The sequence below is a fragment of the Medicago sativa genome, chromosome 1 (genome assembly GCF_051527215.1).
Source record: "Medicago sativa cultivar Bolivia chromosome 1, Bolivia_mono, whole genome shotgun sequence".
Taxonomy (NCBI): Eukaryota; Viridiplantae; Streptophyta; class Magnoliopsida; order Fabales; family Fabaceae; genus Medicago; species Medicago sativa.
Window position 1 is genome coordinate 20827284 of NC_140749.1, and position 20371 is coordinate 20847654.

The following is a 20371-nucleotide window of genomic DNA, read 5'->3' on the forward strand; positions in this document are numbered from 1 at the left end:
TAACTTGATATTGGCGGCTTCTTAGAGCGCCTTTTTAAACACTCTTTTATTTGCCCGGCGAGTTGTGACTTTGAATGTTTACATATGCTTATGTCAGATGCGGTATCTCTTTCTTGCTGTGGCTTGATATTCTGCAAATGTTTAAATAATTTTATGATTTTCTACGTTGCTTTCGATTTCATTCTATATGTTTAATGCGTCTTCGCGAGTCGTTTCTTCAAAAGTGAGAGTTTTCAGCGACTGCGTCTCTTTTTAGATTTAAATCTCTATCACTCATCTTGGTACATTTCGTCGCCCTAAAAAGTCGACATAAGCATTTCGGTGGTCACATCGAGACGCCTGGCGTTTATTATTTCGTCCCTTACTCTGAAGGAGGATTTTGCTTCCTACTCTGAGGGAAGATTTTACACTTCCAACTCTGATGGAAGGCGCCTCCTACACTGAAGGAGGACTTTTGCTTCCCACTCTGAGGGAAGACTTTTTATTTTACACTTCCAACTCTGATGGAAGGCGCCTCCTACTCTGAAGGAGGACTTTTGCTTCCCGCTCTGAGGGAAGACTTTTTTATTTTACACTTCCAACTCTGATGGAAGGCGCCTCCTACTCTGAAGGAGGACTTTTGCTTCCCGCTCTGAGGGAAGACTTTTTTATTTTACACTTCCAACTCTGATGGAAGGCGCCTCCTACTCTGAAGGAGGACTTTTGCTTCCCACTCTGAGGAAAGACTTTTTATTTTACACTCCCAACTCTGATGGAAGGCGCCTCCTACTCTGAAGGAGGACTTTTGCTTCCCACTCTGAGGAAAGACTTTTTATTTGACACTTCCAACTCTGATGGAAGGCGCCTCCTACTCTGAAGGAGGACTTTTGCTTCCCGCTCTGAGGGAAGACTTTTTTATTTTACACTTCCAACTCTAATGGAAGGCGCCTCCTACTCTGAAGGAGGACTTTTGCTTCCCACTCTGAGGAAAGACTTTTTATTTTACACTTCCAACTCTGATGGAAGGCGCCTCCTACACTGAAGGAGGACTTTTGCTTCCCACTCTGAGGGAAGACTTTTTATTTTACACTTCCAACTCTGATGGAAGGCGCCTCCTACTCTGAAGGAGGACTTTTGCTTCCCACTCTGAGGAAAGACTTTTTATTTGACACTTCCAACTCTGATGGAAGGTGCCTCCTACTCAGAAGGCGGACTTTTGCTTCCCGCTCTGAGGGAAGACTTTTTTATTTTACACTTCCAACTCTGATGGAAGGCGCCTCCTACTCTGAAGGAGGACTTTTGCTTCCCGCTCTGAGGGAAGACTTCTTTTTTTTTGTTTTACACTTCCAACTCTGATGGAAGGCTAGGCGAGTTGATGCGTCGACGCAGCCAGAGTCCTTATCAAGGTTGGCGTTGTGGATCCTTTATCTTTGTTCTTTCAGTGAGCGAATTCTGTTTGCATGATAGAAAAAAAAAATTGGATAGAATCACAGATATGAAAAAGGAAAGGGCGCCTCGTTAAAAACCCCTGCCCTTGCAGGGGAAAAGAGTGCCACCCCAACCCTGTATTATTGATAACGTCAAAATATAAGAGTTGCAGTGGTGATCTTACATCATCCTTATTTGGTACATAAAATTAAAATGCAAAAGAAAAAGAATTCTAGCTATAGTAGTGACGCAGATTGGCCACGTTCCAAGTGCGAGGTACGGCGTCTCCGTTCAGTTCTTCCAACTTATACCCCCCGTGAGCGTATTTTTCTCTGATTCTGTAAGGTCCTTCCCAGTTTGGAAATAGTTTGCCTATTCTGGTTGGGGCGACGACTTGCTTGTGGACTAAGTCGCCCTCTTTCATCTCCCTGGGCGTCACTCTGGAGTTGTATCGTCTAGCTGCTCTCTGCTTGGCTGCGAATTCCCTGATGTGTGCCTGCTCCCTGACCTCATCAATGACGTCCATACTTACCGCCATACCTACTTCATTAGCTTCTTCTGAAAACGTATCTCGCCTCCATGTGGGGGTGTCGATTTCGACAGGTATCATGGCGTCTGTGCCATAAACCATAGTGAACGGTGTCTCCTTGGTTGTAGAATGAGGGGTAGTGTGGTAGGACCATAGTACCTGTACTTATTTTGATCGATGCATTTGTTTATATACAGTATAGTAGCTTGAAAGAGATTTAAAACTTTGGAAAGTTGAGGCGAGAGTAAATTGGTTCTGAAAATTATTCATACCTCATGGAGTTGTTCTGCCCACAAACTTTTGGCGGCCTCTAATTTCTTTTTGATCCCGCTAAGAATAACTTTGTTGGCCGATTCAGCTTGCCCATTGGCTTGCGGGTGAATCACCGAGACGAATTTTGTCTGTATCCCTAGGTTCTTGCAGAAGTCCAACACTGTTGAGCTTGCGAACTGAGTTCCATTATCTGACACTATGCATTTAGGTAGGCCGAAACGGCAGATGATCTTCTTCTAGTAGAATTTCTTTACTCTTTCCGCAGTTATCTTGGCGAATGCTTCCGCCTCGATCCATTTGGTGAAGTAATCCACTCCCACTATGAGAAATTTCAGCTGCCCTGGGGCGAGAGGAAAGGGTCCAACGATGTCGACTGCCCATTTGTGGAAAGGCCATGACGAGTATACAGAGGTCAACTCCTGAGCTGGGACGTGCTTCCTGTCAGAGAACCTTTGGCATTTGTCACATTTCTTTACGAAAGTCGAGCTATCCTGAAGCATGGTGGGCCAATAGTAGCCGGAGCGGAGGAGTTTGGCGGCTAGAGCTCGCCCGCCTATATGGCTACCGCAAACGCCCTCGTGTACTTCCAGAAGGACCAAGTGCGTCTCGTCCTCTCCTAGGCATCGTAGCAAGGGAGTCGTGCGGCCTCTTTTGTAGAGTTTCCCAGAGACCAAAGTGAATTTGGACGCTCGCCTTCTGATTGTCTGTGCTTCCTCGTCGTCGGTTGGTGTGAATGATCCTGTCAAATATCTAAGCAATGGTTCCATCCATCCTCCTGTGTTCTTTACGACCTGAAGTACTTTGTCCACCTTCGTACTGGGTGTTGCAACTACTTCCTAGATAACTGTTCTGTTGTTGCCTGGTCGTTTGGTGCTGGCGAGTTTTGCCAACAAATCTGCTCTGGAATTATGGTTCCGTGGTACATAAATGGCTTCAAAGAAGCTAAATTTCTTGGCGAGGCTCTGTACCTTAGTCAGGTATTTGGCTAGCTGTGTGTCTTTCGTCTGGTAGTCGCCCGTGATCTGGCTTGTTACGAGCTGGGAATCACTCTTGGCTCTTAAATTTTCGGCGCCCATTTCCAGGGCTAAGGTCATGCCAGCTATTAAAGCTTCGTACTTGGCCTGATTGTTGCTAGCCTTGAATTCGAAGCTGAGGGATTGTTCGATGAGAACGTCGTCCGGCCCTTCCAAGATAACGTCTGCACCACTGCCTTTCAGGTTGGATGAGCCATCTACAGATAAGAGCCATACGAAAGGAGGTTGTTCCTGTACTGGGGAGGCGAGCTCTACTACAAAATCTGCCAATACTTGGGATTTGATGCTCCCCCTTGGTACGAACTGGACGTCATACTCTGAAAGCTCTACGGACCAGGCTACCATTCTTCCGGCCAGGTCAGGTTTCCCCAGTACTTGCCTGATCGGGTAATCTGATTTTACGACGATCTTGTGACTTTGGAAGTAGGGGAGAAGCTTCCTTGCTGTTACGACGACAGCAAGGGCGAGACGTTCTATCTTCTGATATCGCAGCTCTGCCCCCTTGAACACCCTGCTGACGAAATAAATCGGCTTTTCTCCTGTTGCTGAATCTTCTACCAAGACTGTGCTCATGGCGTTGTCAGATATCGCCAGATACAGGAAAAGAATGGCGTTTGGATTTGGCCGCTGAAGGATGGGCGGACTAGCTAAGAACCTCTTAATTTGCTGGAAAGCATCCTCGCATTCTAGAGTCCACTCGAATCTCTCCTTTTTCTTAATGGAGGCGAAGAAAGAGAAGGCTTTGTCGCCGGCGCAGGACAAGAAACGAGAAAGAGCGGCGAGCCTACCTGTGAGTTGCTGCACTTCCTTGATGTTGGTGGGGGCTTCTCATGTTGATGATCGCCTGGCATTTGTCAGGGTTTGCTTCGATGCCTCGTCTTGTTAAGAGGAAGCCTAAGAATTTTCCCGCCTGCACTCCGAAAGAACATTTGGCTGGATTCAGACGAATCCTATATCTTCGAACCTGGCTCAATATCTCCTCCAGATCTTCAGAGTGACTGTATCCCTCCTTCGTTTTTGCGACCAGGTCGTCAATATATACCTCAAGATTTCGTCCTATCTGCGCGGAGAACGCGGTGTCCATAGATCGCTGGAAGGTGGCGCCTGCGTTCTTTAGACCAAAAGACATGACTTCATAGTGATAATTCTTTGTGCTGGTCATAAAGGCCGTTTTTGAAGCGTCCAGAGGATCCATCCGTATTTGATTGTAACCTGAATAGGCATCCATAAAGCTTAGAGTTTTGTAACCTGAGGCGCTATCGATCAGGTGGTCAATGTTAGGGAGAGGATAAGGATCTTTGGGGCATGCCATGTTCAAATCCGTGTAGTCCACGCACATTCGCCACTTCCCATTCGCTTTCTTAACAAGGACGGTGTTGGCTAACCACGTGGGATACTTTATTTCGCTGATAAAGTGGGCTTCGACTAACTTTTTCACTTCCTCATCAACTGCCTTCCTTCTTTCCTCGCCCATCTTCCTTTTCCGCTGTACTACCGGTTTCACGCCAGCCTTGATAGATAGGTGGTGGCAGGCAATGTCGGGGTCCATCCCTGGCATTTCTGATGGATGCCAGGCGAAGAGATCCAGATTCTTCTTTAGTAGCTTAATCAGGGCGACCTCCTCGTCAGGAGATAGTGATGTGCCAATCTTTGTTGTATGGTGGGCTTCTGGTCCGATGGAGACTTCTTTTAATTCTTCAGTGGGTTCTAGGCGTTCTTGTTGGAAGTCTTCTCTGGGATCCAGATCGATCATGTTAACTTCGTGCGTTACCTCACTACTTGACTTCTTTCTGGTCTTTTGCAAACGCAAACTGTTATGATAGCACTCCCTGGCGAGTTTTTGATCGCCTCGAATGGTTCCAATCTTTCCAGAGTCAAGAGGGTACTTCATTACTAGGTACTTCGTGGATAAGAATCCGCCCAACAGGTTGAAGGCAGGGCGACCTATGATGATGTTGTAGGAGCTAGGCGAGTTTACGACGAGGTACCTGACTCGAATGGTTTTGGCGTGAGATCCGCTTCCGAAACTTGTCTTTAGGGTGATGTATCCCCTCACATGAACCTGCTCGCCCGTGAAGCCTGCCAGAGTTCCTCTGAAAGGTTGCAGCTGCTCCGGGTCTAGCCCCATTCGATCAAATGTGTCGTAGTAAAGAATATCCGCAGAGCTTCCTGGGTCTATCAACACCCGCTTCACGTCCCACTTGAAGATTTGTAAAGTGACGACCATGGGGTCGTCGTCGTGGGGTACTACGTCTCGATAATCTTTGGGCGTGAAGGATACCTCTGGTTCGTGCTTCTGATCCGTCTCTTCATACTCCTGGCACAACATTACCTGCCTCACATATTTCTTTCGCGACGAACTTGACTCCCCTCCTCCGGCGAAGCCGCCTGAAATAGTGTTTATGGCGTGTCTTTTTTCGTCGTTCATTTCCTCCTTTTTATGGTCCGTTTTATGTTTATTCTCGCCCCTTCTGTCCCTGACATACCCTCTTAGCTTCCCACTTTGTATTAGTCTCTCGATTTCTTGGCGAAGATGAATGCACGAGTCTGTGTCGTGTCCTCGTACCTTGTGATATTTGCACCATTTGTCTTCATCCCTTCCCATGACGGGGCTGCGGGCTGGCAAGGGCTCTGGGATCAGCCTTGCTTCGAAGACCTCCTTCATGATACGCTCTGGCCTAGTATTTAAGGGCGTGAAGTCCCTTTGAGAATACGGATTGAACTGTCGCCTCTCCGGCCTTCTGTAGGGGGCGCGATCTCTTCCAGCTGTTGGTTGATAAGGTCGCCGTTCTGGATTGCTTGCACGCTCCTTGGCGTCTCTGGCCTTCTTTTCTGCGTTGCTCTCCTCGCCCTTGATGTAGCATTCTGCCCTGGCTATAACTTCTTCCATGGAATCCGCAGGTTTCTGGGCTAGAGACTCGTTGAACTGCCCTGCCCTTAGTCCGTTTTGGAAAGCTCCTACGAACACTTCCTGGTTGGGGTTGATTACCTTGATGGTTGTATCGTTGAACCTAGCCAGGTAGTCTCTGAGGGATTCATTATGCCCTTGTCGCACATTGAAAAGGCTAGTTGTTGGGACCTTGCGATGTCGACTAGCGGAGAACTGTTGTATGAGTTTTCTGGTCATGTCCTGGTAGCTGAGGATGGATAACCGTGGGAGATTCATGTACCAGCGTAAGGCGGCGTCAGTGAAAGTACCTGCTAGCAATTTGCATTTCAGAGAATCGGGAGCCCCGACAACTGCCATGCGTGTATTGAAGGCCGTGACATGCTCCATGGGGTCGTTCTTTCCGTCGAAGGTGGATAGGTGGGGCGGCTTGAAGCCCTCTGGAACTGGTGCGTCCCAAATTTCAGTGGATAATGGTTGTGGTTCAGGGTCATCTAACTCGCCATGGTGTGATTCTTCTTTTTCCTCCAGTTGCTTTTGTTGCATGGTCTCCATTGAGGCCTGAAGGGCATCGTTGTGATCCTTCAGTTGAGCGAGTTGGGTTCGCATGGATTTTAATTCTTCGGCTGTTGCCATGATGAGAGGCTTTTCTCTAAATCGTACGTGAGGTGCGATTTAGGTTGGTCGAAAGGGTTAGGGTTTCTTAATCGCAAAGGAGTTTTACGATTCAGAGGTCTAGTTAAAGGGTTCCTGAATCACGATTTGCGATCCAGAAACGTGGTCAAGGTTAGTTTTACATGTTCCCCACAGACGGCGCCAACTGTACTTGCAAAAAAGTACGGTAAGGATATTAGGATTCTAGGGTTTAGACTGATGATTGGATGCCTTGAGAGTGCTCTCAAGAGTGGTATTTATAGCCTGCTATGGGCTTGGGCTTCGGTTGCTTGGTTACCAAGCAACAGGGGTATTTGTGTATTTTGGGCGATTGCCAGAGGCTTCCAGAAGTTTAATGAGGTGGCGCCCTTTAGGGGGCGCGCCAGGGCTCAGGAATCCTTCTGGAGGGCGCCCAGGCCTTTCTGAAGGGCTTAGACCCTTTTTTTGGAGGGCTTCTACGCCCTTAGGAATATGATGACGGTCCAAGTATTTATACAAATTAGATGGATGTTTCCTTTCTAAATTTATATGTTTCTAATTTTTTGCTTTGGTTTTAAATGGGATTAAAGTTCAATAGGTTGTGATATCTATATATAGTGTATTTTCCTTCATGTGTTTAGCTACCATGTAAGTGTTGCTGACACATTCCTCCAATGAATGAAAGTGCTTGAAGTAAATTCAAGTTTGAATTTTGACTATTTGTGTTCTGGATTTTTTTATTTTCACATGAATACTAGGATTTTAATTGTGGCTTATGTTGCCTTTGTTTCAATGTCGTTCCCTCTTATCTGAGTTGGTTGTCAATGTTCTATTTACACATGTTTTTCTTCACGTGCTATATATGCGATGCATTTTCTTGGCGACATTGAGTTTTCCGTTGCAAATAGTTTTAATTACAAGGACACCGTATATTATTAAAATTTCATCATGAGTTCATGACATATTCTTTCCCAAATTGAGGAGATATAGTCATGAAATGTAATTTAGATTTGGTTCTGAACATAATTTTGATGTTCAGCTTTGCTAGCACCAATTTTATATTTAACATTCCTATAATGATTCATTTTGCTTTGAACTTTTATGCATGTTAACTGATGTGTTTCAGATGTATTAAGTTGAATTATGGATGAGTTCTTCTTTCTTCATCATAAGCTGACACAATGGTTGAAAATAACACGATTATAAGTAGTATGTGTCCGTTTCTTATATATCATATCCCTGAACCTATGATTCTTTTTTTGGATGGAAATCTGAGCCTTTAGGATTGCTTCAAAGAGTTTTAACTAAAATGTGATTTCAGGTGTTCATTTGATAAAAAATTAATTACAATTAAGTTAGAGCTTCTTCATTCAGTTAAGTTGATTGTTTAAACTCTCTTGAAGATGACAGCCTCCTTGAAGTTGCTCGACTTAAATTTCGTACCTTCACCGTTGAGTTTAACCCGAGACAGGTATTCAAATAGTTTGGAGTTCAGAGTAAATTGATGATGCTACTTTTGATGTAATCCAGTGTTAGGTGTATTTATATGTTGCCATGTCAATTTATTTTCGTTTACTATCAATTTTTCTGTAAGTGCATCCATTTTTATGGCTAAAGTATATTAGTTGTGGTTGAGACAGAGCCTCCATGTATCAAATGCATTTCAACTTTATGGATGTATCAAGTCTGATGAATTATTTGTGAGGAAATGCAGAATTTCTAATTTCTGCTGTGTTGGCAAAATGGAATCAATTTCCTGTTTTCTCTTATGTGGGCATAGTTAAAAATACGATATTGACCTGTTTATGGAGATGTTACTTTGCTGATGTTTACAACTGTTCAGATCAGATGAACTTTTTTATAACGTGAAATAGTGAGACTTATTGCTTATAACATCTTTTTGATCAAGACAGATTTTGTGTACAATGCATATGACTTAATTATTTGTGATGAAATGCATAAATTCTAATGTATGATGTGTTGGAAAAATTGAATCAATCTCCTGTTTATAATTGTTCAGATCAGATGAACTATTTTATAACATGAAATAGTGAACCGTATTGCTTTTAACATCTTCTTGATCATGACAGTTTTTATATACAATTCATATGACTTAATTTGTCACTAACCATGATTGTGATTTTTTTTTCTTTGTCCGCTTAGAATGCTGTGATTCTTCCTACTCTTTTGGTAGACGCATTAGGGACTGAGTTAAGAAGGTTTGTTATACTGAATGTTCCTGCTCACAATCAATTCGAGGTGTTGATTGAGGAAAAAAAGTGATTACATGTGCTTCTCTCCTGGATGGCCTGAGTTTAATACTGAATACAATTTGACGCATGGCACCTCTGTTACAATGGTTAGCATTCAACCATCTAGATGGGTTATTCAAGTTAAGGACCGTTACGGTGACGAAATTAAGTATCCAAGAAACGCACCGCCATTGTTCTTGCGGCTGAACCGAGACATCTTTCCAACTCAAATGGGTTCCGAATTGATCATTTTTTATTGATTCAACGTACGTTTTTTACTATATCTGACCCATGCGGTAGCATGGGTAGACGTTTACTATATCAAGTCTTACTATATCATTGGAACAAGTTGGAATATACCTTCCTCAACCGGTTTTTTCCCACGGCCAACTATATGTTGCGGCGTCGAGAGTTACATCAAGAAACGGATTGAAGATATTATTGACGGATGAAGATGGCAATTGTATGAGCACTACATCAAATGTGGTGTATAAAGAAGTCTTCCGCAATTTGTAATGATGCATCAACGCTGTTAGTGTCCTACGATAAATTTACACATAAACAGGTAGCTGCTGAACTAATAATTAACAGAAATTGACATTGTTTTGTTTTCATCGCAGTGGTTGCAGCTGATATATTAAGTTGTTTGTGTGTTTGTCCAGGGCATTATTACTGTGAATGAGAATATAGAGGCTGTTATTTTTTGGCTGACCAATATGAGGTCGTACTTATAATCTTTAAGGCAATGGAATGCATTTTACTGTCATCCAAGTTGCTGTTGTGATAAAGGTAAATAATGAAATATTATAATAAAGCATCTAAATGAATATTTAGTTATGTTCCTGGACACACCATAACCAGTGATCACATTTAAATCATTTGCCTGTATTGCAGGTGAAAATTGATTTCATTTTATTCATAGCTTTGGAAGGTATTTTTTGGTGATAATTTGATGCTGGTTTTTTCATGCCATTCCAATTGCAACACTGTCCCCGCTGTTTAAGTTTTAGCTATCTTTTTCATTTTGTTTAAATATGTCGTCGGCCGTTGCATGTTCACAATTGTCCAGGACTCGGCGGATTTGGTGGCAAGCCTTCAGTTGCTTTTATGTACACTGATGAACTTACTATATGTTGCAATTTTATATGGATATCACTATTACTATATGTTACTATATGTGAAGCTCTTTGTAATTTCGTCAGTACAAAGTAACTGATTTAACTTATGTCAATTATCTTGAATGCTAATTCACCTTGCTTTCATATCAATTCTATTTCTTCCAAATCGTTTTGTAATGGTATTGCAAGTATATGAAATTAAATTGGGTTTCAGAGTTCTTATGATATATCGTAATAGACACATGTTTGGGATTATTAATTGTCGTTGAAGGTTATTGAGGTTGTTATATTTATTTACGGTTCTTCCACAATAAATTACGTTATAAATACCGTGGCGTAGGCAACCAAATATTACCGGTATGTATGAACATTTATTCATCAAATTAACCACACTAATTCAACTATATTTTCGCAAAATCAAACAATCACCACATTGACAATTTTACATTGATTCAAGTTACATTTTTAACATTATCTGACCCGTGCGATAGCACGGGTAGACGTCTAGTTGATCGAGTGTGACAAATTGAATAATCATGTACTATTAGGTTTAGAATATTGTTATTTAGAAAGAAAAAAAATACACGTTTACTATATGATGAGGTGTTTATTATGAACAAAAAATTGTAAACTGTTTAATATGACCACAATTTAATTCTTACACATAAGATCCTCCCTTTCGATGCCATACTTTTTTTTCCCCTCTTTTTTATTTTTACAAATTTTTTTAGTGGGGTAGTACTTAGTTGTCATACTGGACTATAATTTTTTTTTTTTTAGGCTCATACCTTGGAGAGACTCAGTTCCATTGAGCGGTTTACATCTCCCAAGATCCGACCATGTCTATGACTTGTAAAATAATTATTAAAAAAGGGAAAAGGTATATACACGAGGAGGTATCAAACCAAAACCCTCAAAAAGCTAAAAGGAAAACGATAATAAACAAGAGGACTAATGCAAAAAAAAAAAAAAGAGCAATCCAAAGTAGGCATGGCAACAAAACCCATATCCGCGGTTACCCGCCCGAACCAAACCCAATTTGACAGGTTTTTCCCGTTTTGATTGGGTTCGGGTATGGGTATAGGTTTTCCCCGATTTCAAAACACGGGTATGGGACGGGTAACGGGCATAAAGGTACCCACCCCGAACCCATACCCAAACTCGTCCCAAATGTAAAAAATTACTTTATGATGATATGTCATTTTATTTTGTTTGATAATTGTCATTTTAATAAAAACTACCATTGATATTTAAAGGATCAACTAAATCAATCAGTCTAACAAATGTTAAAGTGAGTGTATTGTTGGATAATGTATTACAACATTGTTTTTGGGGATGAAAAAAAACTTCTATTTTTTATTAAAAAAAATATTCAATGCGGGGACGGGGATGGGGCGGGGATACCCGAACCCGTCGGGGACGGGGATGGGATTCAATTTTTCATCCCGTTGGGTATGGGTAGGGTAACGGGTAAGTATATTCAAATCGGGTATGGTGACGGGGAAGGTAAAACTCGTCCCCACCCCGCCGCCATTGCTATGCCTAATCCAAAGTGGTCCGTAAAGAAATCATCTGTGAGAAATGGTGGCAAATGCTCAAACCATACTACACCCGATTAAAGTGACCATAATTTATAAGCTTATTCGCACATTTGATACCTCTAATTTCAGTAGAGGACCTTCATTTTAGAATCGGGGATGGTTCACCCTTCGAACGAGTTTGGTATTCTCTTTTGAGTTGTTGCTTTTGTTGCTTTTTATTTTTATTTTTAAAGGAATTCCTTTATTTCTTAGTCTTATTCTCCATCATGTGCAACATTCACAAAAATTAAAGGCTTAAATATGTAACAGATCCTTGTAAGTTTGCGTGTTTTTGGTTTTCGTCCCTGTAACTTTTTTTGTTCTAAAACAAACCCCGTAAGTAGTTAACTTTTTGGTTTTAGTTCCTAACGTTAACTTCTGTTAAAAAAACGCGTCGTTGGCTAACGGAAACACGCATGGCGAAGGTTGAGTTGGCGTTAGTGGCTTATGTGGCCTGACAGATGATAAGTGACTAGTTTTTAGGGACCAAAACCAAAAACGCAAATTTGAAGAGGGACAAAATTGAAAAAACGTAAACACCAAATTTAAAAATTTAAAAATTAGATCTTCTTCATCCATTTGTTTTCTCTTGTTCTTCTCCCTGTCAATTTCTTCATCTCCCTGGATTGTCTTCTCATTTTCAAAAAGTAATAAATGCTAATATCTCGGTAAATGGTTGGGTCTTTATATGAAGTGGGTTAAGATCCTCTCAATTTCTTACATTATTATAGCTTAATATATATAAATACAAAAAAATATGACATTAAATGAGTCAAAATCTTTTTTTTGGTAAAAAATAACTTTTTTAGAGGAGTCAAAATCTTTTTATACACCCAAAAACATTTGAAAAATTTAGCAATTGTCTCAATTTCTTTCATTATTGTAGTTTAAGAAATATAAATACAAAAATGTGATATTAAATGAGTCAAAATCTTTTTTATATACCATCCCAATTCATGTAGGGTCCGTTAGATAGTCATGATATGAATGAAACATGATAAAAAATGAAGTTCTATAGAGATATGATATGATATGATATGATATGATATGAACATGATAAACATTAATCTTATAATGTCTTTGTCGCACACATGATAACAAATAGAATGTCATTATTATTTTTATACAAAAAGATCATTATTTTATTATATTTAAATGAAAAAACTACGCTCATGATAAATTAAAATAGGCTTAAATGCTCAATTGGTCCCTTAACTTGATTTCAAGTATCGGTTTGGTCCCATAAGTAATAAAAGGTCCGTTTAGGTCCTTAACTTTATTTAAAGTATCCGTTTGGTCCTTTTTGTTAATTTAATTCAAAAAAACGTTAAGTTTAGGGACCAAAATAATACTAATTAAATAAGCTAAGGGACCAAACTAATACTTATTAAATAAGTTAAGGGATTAAAATTTAACGTTTTTTGCATTAAATTAACAGAAGGGACCAAACCGATACTTGAAATAAAGTTAAGGAACCTAAACGAACCTTTTATTACTTATGAGATCAAACCGATACTTGAAATCAAATTAAGGGACCAATTGAGCATTTAAGCCATTAAAATATTTTAAAATGACATAATTAATTATAAAAACAAATACATGACAGGATCATTTTAAAAATGACAACGTCTTAAAAATAGCATAATATCATGATAATAAATAAAGAATGATTTTCTAATTAATATAGTTTCCTAACCCAGCCTACACTCACGATAAAATTTACAAACCAAATCAAGATAAGATTGAAAAATAATTTATTTTATCATATTGACCAAAAATCAAACGATACATAATATGATTAATATATCATATCATGTCTCCTTACCCAAACCATCAAACGGAGTTTACTCATTTATATTTATAAAAAGAAATGAAATCAATTATAATTAATATTAGAATCAATAAAAATTAATGCTATTTAAACATAATTGATATATTACACCAGTCAAGAAATCATAACATCTATCTGGAAAAAACATTAGAAATCATAACATTTGGTTTTCAATTGATTTTTTTTTAGGCTTAACTGTGGTCTCAATATTTTCACCATTTTGCATAAATGGTTCTCCTATTTTAAAATTCGATAGATTTGGTTCCTCCATCATATTTTTGAACTATAAAAATGTGATGTGATAAATTTTAAATATCGTGGAATATGATGAAGATGGAAAAAAAAAATCAATATCGATAAAATTGCAACAAAATTCCCTTAAAAATTTCATTTAAAACATATCATATCACAATATTTTAGACAAAATATTTGATAAATGAACCAAAATTGTTCAATTTTAAAATAGGGGACCAATTTCACAAAGAGAAATGATATTTTGACAACCATTTTTTGACAACTTTTGGACAACTTTCTCTCTCATACTCACATGATGTTGTTATCCTCTCTCTTCCTTTTTCTCTCTCCATTGTTTTTGACCAATAAGAAATGAGAAAAACAAGGTTGTCAACAAAGTTGTTATTAAATGGATGTCAAAATATCATTACTATTTCACAAAATGATGAAAAGTGGAGATCAATACTGCAATTAATTTATTTTTTTTAATTATAAAAAACAAACATCTTTCCTAATTCCTAGCCTCATCGTCATCATCTTCATTACACACAACACAAGTACATTTGAAACCCAAAAAAACAATTTAAGTAAAAGTTACATAATCACACATCTCACACCTTACTTACACACAAACCCAACCTCACAAAGGACAACAATATATATATAACACAACATACACTTTCTGTTCCATTTCTCTTTCTTTCTTATAACCTTGGTCCCCAAAAATTCGAATTTCTCAAATCCCTTTTTCTTACATCACCACCATCATCTTAAACACATTTTCTTCTTCACTTCATACCCAAAAAACTTTATACTAAAAAAATTAAATACAAGAATCATATCAATTAACCATGAATCCTCATAATCCAAACCAAACATTTCCATCAGCACCTCCTGGTATTCCTTTTCCTATGCTTACACCGAAGCAAGAGCCTCGGGATGAACCAACGCAAGAATTTCAATATCCAAACCTAGAAAATTTACCGAACCAAAATCTAAACCTAAATCTAAGTCTGAACCTAGATTTTGTTTCTCAAGGGCTAGAACAACCAACCACCACCACCGGCGCCGGCGTCGACGCCGCCAGAATGGCGGAGATTTTCCGACGCTCATTCACTGAACGATTACAACGACAAATCCAAAACAATGATGCTGTTGATGAAAATCCAGATGCAAATGCAAGAGCTATTGTTCCGGTTTCTGCGTCTGAGGGTAATTACAATAATGCCCCTCCTCCTGCTGGTGAGGTTATGAATGTTCGGAAACATAAAGAGCTTGTTCGAATGACGGATGTTGGGTTACCGGATCAGCGTCAGTTTCGGGACGTTGTCAGGAGGACGAGGATGGTTTATGATTCGGTTCGTGTTTTGGCTATGGCTGAAGAAGAAGGGAATTTTAATGTTAGGAGAGTGAGAAGTGATTTGAAAGCTTCTACTACGATGAGGAGTCGAGGATTGTGGCTGAATCGCGATAAGAGGATTGTTGGCGCGATTCCTGGGATTTGTATTGGTGATGTGTTTTTGTATAGGATGGAGTTGTGTGTTGTTGGTTTACATGGTCAACCACAAGCTGGGATTGATTATTTGCCGGGGAGTATGAGTTCGAATGGTGAACCGATTGCTACTAGTGTGATTGTTTCTGGTGGGTATGAGGATGATGTTGATGAAGGTGATGTTATTATTTACTCGGGTCATGGTGGACAGGATAAGAATTCGAGGCAGGTTTTTCATCAGAAGCTGGAAGGTGGGAATCTTGCTATGGAGAGGAGTATGCATTATGGGATTGAGGTTAGGGTTATTCGCGGTGTGAGGTATGAAGGTACTTCTTCGACTTCGGGTAAGGTTTATGTTTATGATGGTTTGTATAGGATTATTGAATGCTGGTTTGATGTTGGTAAAAGTGGTTTTGGTGTTTTTAAGTTTAAGTTATGGAGGATTGATGGTCAAGCTAAGATGGGTAGTTTGATTTTAAAGGAGGCTTTTTTGCTTAGGAGAGATCCTTTGTGTTATAAACCTATGTGTGTTATATCTCTTGATATTTCCAAGGGTATGGAGCGTGTCGGTATAAGGCTTTTTAATGATATTGATAAATGTAATGATCCGATGTGTTTTGAGTATCTTCCTAGGGCTACTTTTCCACTCTTTGTGTTTCATGAAAGTGGGAATGCGACGGGTTGTCAATGTGAGAGCTTTTGTGGGGAAGGATGTTTTTGTTTCATAAAAAATGGAAATGACTTTCCTTATAGTCAAAGCGGGCTTCTCTTGAAAGGAAAGCCGGTCATTTTTGAATGTGGTCCTTCTTGTAGTTGTCCGCCTCATTGTCGGAACCGTGTTACGCAAAAAGGGCTTAAACATAGGTTGGAAGTGTTTAGATCTAGGGAGACTGGTTGGGGAGTTAGGTCATTGGACCTTATTCAAGCTGGTGCATTTATATGCGAGTACACTGGGGTTGTTCTGACAAGGGAGCAATCAGAAATTATGACCATGAGTGGTGATTCATTAATATATCCGAATCGTTTTTCAAACAGGTGGACGGAATGGGGTAATTTATCTCTGATTCAAGATGGTTATGTGCCTCCTTCGTATCCATCAATTCCTCCTTTGGATTTTTCTCTTGATGTATCCAGAATGAGGAATGTGGCTTGCTATATAAGTCATAGCTCAACTCCTAATGTGATGGTTCAGTTTGTTTTGTATGATCATAATAATTTGATGTTCCCTCACATTATGCTGTTTGCGATGGAGAACATCCCTCCATTGAGAGAGTTCAGCCTTGATTATGGTGTAGCTGATGATGAGTTGACTGGCAAGCTCGTAATATGCAACTGAATATTTTGAAAGCTTCCCATACTTTATATTATGCTGAAGCTGAGTTGTGGGCATGTTTTCACGGAGGTAAAGGCAACTCCTTCCATTTAGCGTATTTATTTTGACCACTGTCTTCCATGTGATTTTATTGTACTTTCCTTTTGAGCTTTGTCGAATCTTCATTGTAAACTCTTTTAGCCATATATGAGCTACAGACATATTCATTATCAACTTCTATGTATTCGGGTCTTCCTAACACCCTGATGTACCTCAAATGATGGAAAGTTAAATATGTTGTGACTTTGAAGATTGTTGTACGTGTTTAATGTCTTAATTATTATTGTCTGCTTTGCAAACTGATTATTATCATGGTTGCTCTGATATACGTAAATCTTTCATGCCGTTTCTTTTGTTTCGAACATTCAAAATCTGTTTGCTCGTATTTTTTACATTCCATTTATTTTTAATTGGTTCTATTCTGTTGATTACATTCTTCAAAGTTTAAACCTTCTTTTTGTGAGATGCTCTTTTTGAGTCAAGCTTTTTGCAAAATGTAAGTCACATCGTAATGTAACGCATATGGCATTTTGGCGATTCTTTAGTTTAACCACTTGTTCTTTCCTTTAAACGTTTTTTTTTGCATTAAAATCATCAAACTCGAGAGTTTTCGTAAGCTCTTGATGGTCCGTAGGCTTGACTCATAGACTCATAACAGTTTACCTAATATAATAAACCTTTAAAGGATATTTTCATAATTCATAATTCATAACATATCTACTATAAATCTATAATCATATATGCCAGTGGCAGAGTTTGGTATGATTCTGAGGGGCCAAATATTCAGATATAAGCCAGTGGCAGAGTTTCGTATGATTCTGACTCCAAGTATTTGCATTTTTGAGACCTTATTTGTTCTTGCACATGAAAAATTAAAAGCGATGCAAAACATATAGACCACAGGGGATCAAACCCATGCACACTTTACCAAGCAACGCCCCACTTTTCCACTGGGCCAAAGAGAAAGTTACACTATAAATACAGCAATGCTATCCTAGTTTGGCTATTAGGTTAATAGCGGCTGCTATACCCGTTTCCTTGCCTGCTCCGTTTTTGTTCATGTTCAAATTTTCCTCCTCTCATTTTCCCCCTCAAACCCCTACCTGTTTTGATATTTTCTCATCTGTTAGCCATTATTTTCCCCTTTGTTTTGATATTATCCTCCCTACTTTTCCTCTCAGACCCCTATCCGATTACCCCCCCTCATACCGCTATCTGATTTCCCCCCGTATGTTTCTTTGGCTTTTGTTGGTATTTCAATCTATATTTTGATTGACTTGTGATTCTTTTCTATTACTAGTTATGAATATTTCATGAATTTTAAGTTATTTGTTTAATTTTACTTTAACTATGTGCTCACGGTATTAAAAAAAGGGCAACCCGGTGCACTAAAGCTCCCGCATACGCAGGGTCCGGGAAGGGGTCCCACCATGATTGGTGTATTGTACGCAGCCTTACCCTGTATTTTATACAAGAGGCTGTTTCCAGGACTTGAACCCGTGACCTTCCAGTCACATGACAACAACTTTACCAGTTGCGCCAAGGTTACCCCTTATGTGTTCACGGTATTATTCATGTAATTTGTCCCGAATATACCAAATAACTGCCATCCTGCTGTACGCTATCTGGCTTCCACTTTGGAGTGCTGGTGCTCCGCACCACTATCCTGAAATGACTACCTAGAACATAAATTTTTTCAGATTAATGAGTTATTAGTTTTATGATTCTTCATGTTTAGTCTTCTAGATTCTAGATTTAGAGAGGTATATGTGGAATTATGTCTATGGTTACATTTTCATTGTTTTCCTCGAGGTTGCTAAGTTATTACAACACTTGTTTGCCATCATTTTCATTAGATTCCTCCTATAAATCAGAAATATGGAATTAAGTGTTTCGGAAATAGCCAAAATTTTCCAGGGCCAATTTAAATGTGGATACACATTTAATAGAGTCTATGTTCTGATCTCTTTTTGGATTTGGAATTTAGCTCTACTGATGAGGGAAAGAGCTAGATAACTACATTCGTATCTTTTTAATTACTTTGACCACGAACCTTCAATTTTCATCTTAATTTGATTGTGGTTGTGAACTTCAAATTTGTCTTCCATTTTTCTATGTTCTGTTTGCAAACGCCCTTTGGTTGATAGAGGTTTGTGAGCTTTACTGCTTTACATTTATATGGTCTCTCATTTTTCAATCCCCATTCCCACCCGACCACTCCTATTTTATTTCGCTTGAAGTCATTGCATCTGACAAAACATGAACTTAGAACACTAAATCATCGTATCCATCTTTGATTTGTGTATCAACCCAGTACTCCCGACATTGCCGATATTTTGTTTTGCTGTTGTTCTGTTTGATGCTTAATTGTTTGTTATTGGCTTTGAGTACTCTCTTTTATTATCTATTTCCTAATAAAAAAAACTCTCTAGTTTTGTAACCTTAAGTTGAAGAGATTGCTGCTTATCCATCTTCCTTAATCTCCATAACTATAGGATTGGGCTGATTATCATATAGAAGTAGCTCATACAAGCAATCAACCGCTTAGGCAGAAACCGAAGTTTGTCTGAGATAAAATAATGACACCAATATTGCTGGGTTGTGATATTTATCCTAAACGTTGAGTCAGCCGCCATTATTATTCTTATCTATTGTTCATTTTACTGTGATAGTGTGGCACTGAGGCTTCTATAGTGAAGAAGAGGCACAAATGAGAGGTCTAGGGTATATGCAGAAAGAAATCATATCACAAATATTGCTGGTTTAAGATACTTTATCATAGATCAAAGATAGATATTAGAGACCAGACCACTATTCTGAATCTAAACTTCTGTTCATTTTAACTTTGATTGTTTTACTTGTGTTTCTGGCCAGACACTATGGCCAATTTGCCCTGTTTGAGCTTACTATAATTTATGAAACTTGTAGACTTTATTTGCAATATTTGGGGTTAATTAAGTCATTATTTTTCTTTCAATATCAGCTTTATTATTCTTTTGGTTGGTATAGGATTCTACTTTTCTTTTTCTTGTTTCAATCGCTCAATATATTGTCTCAGATATTTGGTGCTATTACTATTAGTTCAATACTCAGGCTTGCTGATTTGTGTTAATATTTATTTGCAGATATTTAATTATCGCAGCTCAACTGTCGTCAGGCTTCAATCTTACCAATCTACAAAGAACACAAGAATCATTTGTCACAAGACTGTCTGGATACTGCTGGTTTTATCCAACCCTAGTTTGCTAATAGGTGGTGCTTCTCGCGGTGGGGAAGTTCAGGAACTGAAGTTCTCTTTCTGCTTGATCTTGAACACTTTTTTTTTCTCCTTTTTTGTTGTTGTTTATACATTATCGTAGGGGAAGCATGCTCAGGCCTTATATCATTTATTTAAGTACAAGTAGAGCAATTATATTGACACTTTTCCCCTTCTTCTTTTGGGGAACTAGTACATGTTGTAAGTTCAAAGCTAGCTTGTATAAGGATTATATTATATTAGTGGTTGGTTGAATTGATAGAAGGACAATCACAAATTGCTACTATGACCTTGTTTGATTTATTTGGATGGTCTAATTTTGACCTTTTACGAGCAAAACCAATTATACTGAATTGGACATGAAAAGGTTGTTGTTCATGACCTAATATTGGTTGCTGAACAACATTGTACTGATAGTACATTGTTTTTGTGCCTGGTTTTTGTGACATTGTACCAATAGTGCATTGTTTTTG

The 20371-nt window shown here is 39.0% G+C and overlaps 4 protein-coding genes and 1 long non-coding RNA gene across 6 annotated transcripts; 2 read left to right on the plus strand and 3 right to left on the minus strand.

The window, feature by feature from the left end:
- Positions 1 to 1639: 1639 nt before the first annotated feature.
- LOC146953516 (uncharacterized) lies at positions 1640 to 2038 on the minus strand. Its single transcript, XM_085741579.1, has one exon. The coding sequence runs from the start codon at positions 2036 to 2038 to the stop codon at positions 1640 to 1642; it is 399 nt and encodes a 132-aa protein (XP_085597705.1).
- A 1007-nt stretch (positions 2039 to 3045) lies between these two features.
- LOC146953517 (uncharacterized) lies at positions 3046 to 3816 on the minus strand. Its single transcript, XM_085741591.1, has one exon. It carries the CDS (start codon positions 3814 to 3816, stop codon positions 3046 to 3048), a length of 771 nt encoding a protein of 256 aa, XP_085597717.1.
- A 211-nt stretch (positions 3817 to 4027) lies between these two features.
- Positions 4028 to 6766, minus strand: LOC146953518 (uncharacterized). Its single transcript, XM_085741599.1, has one exon. It carries the CDS (start codon positions 6764 to 6766, stop codon positions 4028 to 4030), a length of 2739 nt encoding a protein of 912 aa, XP_085597725.1.
- Positions 6767 to 9321: 2555 nt separating this feature from the next.
- On the plus strand, positions 9322 to 10277 carry LOC146953519 (uncharacterized). The gene is made up of 3 exons (XR_015028062.1): positions 9322 to 9580; positions 9678 to 9804; positions 9910 to 10277. It is a non-coding gene; the product is annotated as an uncharacterized LOC146953519 (long non-coding RNA).
- A 4185-nt stretch (positions 10278 to 14462) lies between these two features.
- SUVH9 (SU(VAR)3-9 homolog 9) lies at positions 14463 to 20184 on the plus strand. 2 transcript variants are annotated; one of them, XM_085710461.1, is made up of 2 exons: positions 14463 to 16672; positions 19768 to 20184. In XM_085710461.1, exon 1 carries the CDS (start codon positions 14630 to 14632, stop codon positions 16604 to 16606), a length of 1977 nt encoding a protein of 658 aa, XP_085566587.1. In that variant the 5' UTR covers positions 14463 to 14629; the 3' UTR covers positions 16607 to 16672; positions 19768 to 20184. The 2 variants fall into 2 exon arrangements, with proteins under 2 accessions (XP_085566587.1, XP_085566596.1); XM_085710470.1 differs by having other exon boundaries at positions 19785 to 20184.
- Positions 20185 to 20371: the final 187 nt, after the last annotated feature.

Bases quoted from the DNA above. Each gene is read 5' to 3' on its own strand.
- LOC146953517 (XM_085741591.1), bottom strand. From the start codon at position 3,816: ATGAGCACAGTCTTGGTAGAAGATTCAGCAACAGGAGAAAAGCCGATT.
- SUVH9 (XM_085710461.1), top strand. From the start codon at position 14,630: ATGAATCCTCATAATCCAAACCAAACATTTCCATCAGCACCTCCTGGT.
- LOC146953518 (XM_085741599.1), bottom strand. From the start codon at position 6,766: ATGGCAACAGCCGAAGAATTAAAATCCATGCGAACCCAACTCGCTCAA.
- LOC146953516 (XM_085741579.1), bottom strand. From the start codon at position 2,038: ATGGTTTATGGCACAGACGCCATGATACCTGTCGAAATCGACACCCCC.